Below are 7143 nucleotides of genomic sequence, written 5' to 3'. Positions count from 1 at the left end.
CTTTGGAGGTTCATTTGCTGACGGGAGTAGCTGGATAGAAGTGAGAGAAGTCCTGGAAGAAATAAGCAAGGGCCAGGTCATGAAGGGGCTCATGTGATCTTCTCAAGAGCTTGAAATTTTTCCTGAGGGACGTGTGTGTGTGTGTGTGTGTGTGTGTGTGTGTGTGTGTGATTTATACTGTTTAAGATTGCTCTTACTGCAGCACAGAGATTGAATGGGGAATGGGATCTTGAGAGTTGATGGAAGAAAATCAATCCTTCAGTTTTTCCAACTTTATTTTCCATAATATCATACCCTGTGCTCTCACTAGCCCATCTAATGGCATTCATTCCTTAAATGAGCCATTGATGTTCATGGCTTTGGGCCACTGCTCACTCATATGGCTCTTTACACATTCTCCTCCTATTAAAACTCAACTCATCTTTCAAGACCAGACTTCTGAAATCATCCTAACTTGTGCTTTCTGCCAATACCCTAAGTACATGATTTTTATCTGTATTAGAGTATTTATTTATTATTTCAAATGAACCAAATCTTCTTTTGGACCATATTAGTTTAATTCATACATAAGGTGATTTTTATAAATAAACATGGGTATAATATTTTTTTACAATTTCCAGTTGAAAACAAAGACTAATTCTTCATTTGTTATCTACCCCAAACTATTATGAATGCCTTCATATGATTTAAAGGGAACAAAGGGAATAAGGGGAGAAGCCCAAGAGACATACAATTTTATGCAGCAAAATACAGTCAAGTAAAATTTCAACACACAATTACAAGGTATGTTGTTGTTAGGACAGTGATTCATTCCCCAACTCAAAGACTCCATCTTTGACAATTCAATCTGTTAATGAGTCAAAGATCTGAAAAAGAGGGGTCGCTTAGTATGCAAAAAATAATGAGGGCTAGCTACATTTTCCACTATGGCCCACGACTATTACAATCTCTCTTATAGTCTTATAATTTCTCAAATAACTTTTATAAGGATAAGAAAAAACTTTTAAGCTCTGTAGATATTGTAAGAACATCTGCTGTTTTATTCTTTTTGGTGGGTACAAAAACCATAATTTTGTACACAGAAGATTATAAATAATACTGTTAACATGAGTGACCCATAGTCTCTTCTGAGTCTACACCGCAGACTGGTGATTGAACCTAAACGTTCTCTTCCTTTTGCTTTTCTTCCTGGTTGTGAGACAAAAGCAATCTGTGAACCGACTCATGTGACAGAGTGAAGTTTACAGCAAACAAGAAGATGACCAACAACTTTTATAAAAAAAAGTCTCTAAAGTTTATTACAGTGATGGCATTTATATCAATTATTGCAATGTATTGTTCCCTAAGATGGTTAGAAAAAAGAATTGTGTTGTCCTCTACTGAATTTACATCAGTTAAAAAGCAAGCATGTTTCAGTATTTGTTTTCTCCAAAGTAAGTGTAAATACTTCCTTTATTTTTTTTCCCACAGGATTTACATGTTTGTTCATTATTTTCTTATCACAGTTTAGTGATTTGTTTTCTCAGCTGGATTTTCTTCCATGGACTATATGGGTGTTCTGGAGACACAGGTTAGCATGTTCACGGACTTCTATAACTATTTTATCCTTTCCGGTGAAGACAAAGGCCTTTCTGAGCAAGAACTTCACAGTTTAATGCGCTAACTCGCAAGTCTGATTAGTTTTTGAGTCCACTCAAATGAAATTTGTTGCTGTTAATACACCCATCCCAGATCCCTCCCCCACCCACTCCCCGAAAAAAACCTAAATTGTGAGTTTTCCTGATATAAAATCTGAGTTTGGGTTTCCGAGCTGAGCTCATGCACACGTTGCTGCTGCTGATGTCCGGCCAGCCCGTTAGGACGGACTTCCCGTTCTCAGCCAAAGGATTGGTTTAGCAAAGACCCGCGCGTGGCGAGTTCCTCAGGGCTGCGTTTCCATCAGTCACCAACACGGTTTAATTAAGGCACTCAATTATTTTTTTGGTTTTTATGGTAGGTCCGATGCAATGACAGCCAATCCTGAACTTTGTCTGATTGCAGTTCCAGCGTGTACAGCCTTTGGGCAGTCAGGCGTCAAGACGCGGCCATTCTCTCCCACACTCCCAGTGATGGATAATCTGGCTTTGTTTCTTATGGCTTCAGAAAAGGTCAGCTGGGTTGCATGGAAAGGAAGCAGAAAGAACGCGGAGTGTTACCATATTTCTGTTTCTTCAACAAAATATTCCACAACAAACACCGAAATATCAATAATTAGACATCTGCATTTTTTTCCATGTTCTTTTGGTCATATGAAAACTGCTTATCCAGGGAAAGGAAAGCTTAACTACACCGAAGAATGAATCTGTCTAGAGTTTGTGGTCCTACCTGTGGAAAACCTCATTCTAAAATCATAATATTTAACTACTGTTAGTAAATCTGGGCAGGAAACATCTTTTAACTTGCTGCACTGTATATCTTAGTACTTCTGGATGAGCTTAAAAGCTCTTTTATGTTTGACAACATTCTTTAGATAGTATTTCCTTGTTATGAAATGTCTTTACAGTGCAAGGATTAGACTCTCAGAACTAATGAAGTACCTAAACAAACTATATGTATAGACTTCGTGACAGATCTTCCTGTTTTATAACACAGACCTATCCACAGACACTTCATTCATTCACACCAGTTATAGACATGACCCAGAACAGCACAATTAGTGACATATAGTTCACTCTATGCTATTATGGACACTAAGGCTCCATATTTTAAGAACTGTATTTAAAAGGGGTGCACTGAAAAGGGACATGTTTCAAAGCCAACTGAATGGTCATCACTGGGGAACCTCCCATATTGAGGTTAAAGAGTCAGAGAACTGAAATCAGTAAATTCCTGTTCCTTATCCATTAGACAGCAGATAACATTATGCAAAGGAGAAACAGGCACCGTTATTATGTTAGTCTCATTACTGTTCATTCACTGTCTAAATTCTTTCTAGTAGCTAGAATTATAACTTAAGAGGAAAATAGGGTAAAGGAGCGATTCCCTAAGTTTGTTATGACTTAGTTCATAACTCACAACATATCATGTATCTAACTCCCTGTTGTGAATTCAAGTTTATCCAAATCTTTAGGAAATTCCATCCCTGTGTTTATTTTGCCCTGGAGCTTAAATATTAGAATAATTATATATTAAGTAATGAAATCAGTAACTAGTTTAAAAACTGGTGGAATAAAAATGTTTACAGATCAGTTACTCTGAAAACTTCAGAAAGTTGAAGTCAAATTGCTAGTAATGACATATAAATGACAAAATCAAGGTCAATATCACAGTTCTGTTTCAGTAAACAGTCTTAAAAATTAATGCTTATCATCATAATCAGAATTGGGGATACGGTCTTTACAAAAACATGGATAGCTTTTATATTTAGATATCATGGAAATATAATGAGGATTTTAGAGAAAAACAACACTTCTACCTGATTATCTTCTATTAGCCCCTTGAAATCAAAGTTCTTCTGACTTTTATTTGTCACATAATAGGCACTCAGTAAATATTTTTTGAGTGGATGAATGACCTTATATAGGAAGATACTTTTTCTCTTTCTTGTAAATGAAACTGATAGGATAATATTCTAAAATTATTCATAATTTATCAAATCTGTACACTAAAAAGGGTAGATTTTATTGTATGTAAATGGTACCTTAAAAATGTAAATGAATACATTGCCCACTATTTTAATCAAGAACCTCACTCATATAGAATAATTTCACCAAAGGAACTAAAAAGAATACATGGTTGCAGTAGTTTCATTTTTCGAAGTGAGACTCTTGGGAGATTGTTTTATTGGAGGTGAATATTTTCCTACTCAATATTAGAGTACATATGCTTTTGGGTGTGTGTATAAAAAGAAGCATTAGCAAAGCAGTACTATTTATATCAAGAAAATCTAGCAACAAAATGGATTTAAGAAACATAAGCCAAGACTTGGTATTAAGATGCTAAATAGCTTTCTAGTGTAATCTTTTCAGTTTTATGTGTTTTAGATGGACATTTTGGGGGTCAGAACCCTTTAGTGAGTACCTAACTATATGGAACACTCCGGTTACAGCGTTGGCATTTTTCATAATCTTCTAAAGAAAACAATTTGGGAGCAGATTTAGGAAGTTTATATTAGTTAGATAAAGTCATATGCTGAGGAAAACAAGAAAAATGAATATCTATGAGTCTAATCCAAACCAATGTATTAGCCCATCTTAAATCTTTGGAGTCCCCAAACCACTCAGAGTCTCCAAACCACTCATCTCTTGTTTAACAAGAGATTTAGGAAAGATAGTTCCAGAGAATTCATAGGTACCTACTAATCACTAAACTTAAAACCAAGATCAAAGTCTGAATATGTTTCTTTAGATTCCCTTTCAACATTTAATGTTAAGTAAAATAGACAATTATTTGTTAAAATCCACTAGTTTAGCTTTGTTTTAATTTTTCTTCAAGAGGAAATGCTAAAATACCATTAATAAAAGCATGGTAATTTTTAAAAAGTGTTTATAGAAGGCTTTTGCCATAAAAATCTTTTTTGTTTTCTTTCTTTTCTTTTCTTTCTTTCTTTTCTTTTTCTTTTCTTTTTCTTTTTCTTTTTTTTTTTAAGATAGAGTCTCGCCCAGGCTGTCGCCCAGGCTGGAGTGCAGGGGCATGATCTCAGCTCACTGCAAGCTTCACTTCCCGGGCTCACACCATTCTCTTGCCTCAGCCTCCCAAGTAGCTGGGACTACAAGTGCCCACCACCACGCCCAGCTAATTTTTTGTATTTTTAGTAGAGACGGGGTTTCACTGTGTTAGTCAGGATGGTCTCGGTCTCCTGACCTCATGATCCTCCCACTTCGGCCTCCCAAAGTGCTGGGATTACAGGCGTCAACCACCACGCCTGGCCTTCTTTCTTTTCTTGATCATGTTTGTGAGGAAAGGAAAACTTCCAAAGGTTGAACAACTCCATATAATCTCAAATACACCCTTCTCTTTTATAGATTAATGCAATGAAGTGTATTACTTAATAAAATTTTGACTTATTTTTCTTTAAATCTGTTTTAGCATTTTTATTTCCTATACTTAAACATCATCTGCATCTTCCATAAAATGCCATTTCTATTCATCTTGATGTGAACCTTTTGAGACTCCTCAAACTGGAAAACTTTCTAGTAATTTTACATATGGTCTGGGTTTTGTTGGATTGCTGTGGCTTATGTTCCCTTGAGGGATGATCACTTTTTACTAGAATCTACCACAGATTGAAGGTGTCAGGTTTTGTTTTTGGGATTCTGGGGCAATATTATTTTTGAATTACCAATCATTTCCATAATTATGGTCATAGAGTTTATGAAAGTTTTCCTTTAATTTGAGAGTATAATAAAAACTGCTTACTTATAAGTTTTGACAGGCACTGATTATTTCATTTATCTTGAATGCCACTGCCTTTTAAAATGTCAGACGAATGCTTCCTATTTATTTGAAATGTATTGTCTTAAATGTTCAAATCTACCTCTAAAGGCAATTCATGTGAACTTCAATGTCAAGTTGTAACTCCAAATACAATGTTATATATAAATTGTATATATATGATGTGCAAATTTACATCTCCTTTTAATAACTTCCCTGAACTTAGAAATGAAATAGCATACATAGTGTTTCTTTCTAAAAATTTCTAATACTCTTTTTTTATTTGCTTTGCTTCCCACCCTTGTACCTTGCTGATGATGACTGGAGTGCCTTTGTTATGTCAAAGAAAAGTCAGTTTTAATGAACTGGCAACAAAACCTAGTAAGGACATCTTACAAAATTCATCTCAGAATTCAGTCCAAATAATTGGTTCTGAAAATTAATCAAGTATTGTTTTTCTCAAGTTGAAAAAAGTCTCTCATCAACTCTGTAAACATTAAGATGATAGCATTCCTCTAATGGCTAAGACACCTTGATATTATCCCACTTTGTAGTTTTGCTACTATAAGACATGTTAAAAATGTTTGGATCGAGTGAATTGAGGATTTAGTTCTTAATTCTTTTTCACAAAATTAGGAAAGAATCATTTTGGAACTATCTATGTGCTATTGTACTCAGTCACTGATTTCTACATTATGGATGAAAGCAATTATATCTTGATTAAAAGGGATGGCATTGACTCTTTGCTTTAAGATACAAGTATTTCAAAAGCTTTCATATAAACAAATATAAAAATCAAGTGTGTTTAGCTGGTGTAAACTCAGATGTACATCTTACTGAAAGTATATCGGGTTTTTGACTCTAGGGTACATCAAGTACCAAATATCTCTTGGAAGTTCAAAGACTCATTTATCATTGTAATGAAACTGAGCAGCCTATTCAGTTAGCTATTATAGATAATTTTAGAAAATGGGTTTCAGAGTCCTGATTTTAGGAAGAGCAATAACAAATCCTTTCAGATCTTATTTTAAAACGACTTCCTATTACTAGAGGAAAGAAGAAGTACACATTTAGATTTTTTTAAAAATAACCTCCATCTCCTATATTTTACTGAATGCTTACAATTTTTTATTGTGCCATGATGAGAGGATGTGAGTAAGTGGTGCTGACCTGGATTGCTTAAAAGCAATTGAAATGAAAAAAAAAAATAGCTCATAATGACTCACTGCAATTTTTATCTTTTTCTGAATCTTTCTTATAGGACACAAATATTGCTGATGTCTCTGATGGAAAAACTGCTGTATTGCCTAAAATGTCTATTTACCTTAGTGATACTTTGAGCATAAAAGTTGAATTTCATCTAATAAATGTGAATTGTAGTCAAAATTCTGATCATCACTCTTCCTTAAAGTTCTGGCTCAAGGACTACCATCGGATAAATAAAAAGTGGAATTTCATGTTTTAAAAATGTAGAATAATGACTAATGTACAACAAATTAGAAGAGGAGCCAAAATTCATTGAGCACATACTCTGTGCCTTGGAGTTTTTACGTGTGTTGGTCCTCAGAAAACAATATGACCTTGTCAAAAATAGGCAACTATCTGGGTTTTGATCACTTGGAACAGATTTTGTGCTTATTTTTTAGCACTTACCCTAAAATTGAACTGTTACAGGAAAGATTTGCCCAGTCGATATGCAAGGAAGCCCAGATCTAATTTCCAATTTTTCCC

General features: G+C 34.6%; 1 protein-coding gene across 5 annotated transcripts in view; it reads right to left on the bottom strand.

The window, feature by feature from the left end:
- Positions 1-1017: 1017 nt before the first annotated feature.
- Positions 1018-7143, bottom strand: part of GRIA4 (glutamate ionotropic receptor AMPA type subunit 4) — a 370821-nt gene continuing 364695 nt past the window's right edge. For 3 of the 5 annotated variants that reach the window (XR_003115686.1, XM_025357619.1, XM_025357622.1), the window contains exon 17: positions 1018-2152. Coding sequence is in view for 3 of the 5 variants with exons in the window: in XM_025357619.1 (XP_025213404.1) it covers positions 1988-2152 (165 nt within the window). In the remaining 2 variants the exon portion in view is untranslated. The remainder of the gene's footprint in view (positions 2153-7143) is intronic. The other 2 variants (XM_025357621.1, XM_025357620.1) reach the window with 1 other exon arrangement.

This window comes from Theropithecus gelada, chromosome 14 (assembly GCF_003255815.1).
Source record: "Theropithecus gelada isolate Dixy chromosome 14, Tgel_1.0, whole genome shotgun sequence".
NCBI lineage: Eukaryota > Metazoa > Chordata > Mammalia > Primates > Cercopithecidae > Theropithecus > Theropithecus gelada.
The sequence above is the reverse complement of the archived record's forward strand: the minus strand, read 5'-3'. Positions and strand labels throughout refer to the sequence as shown.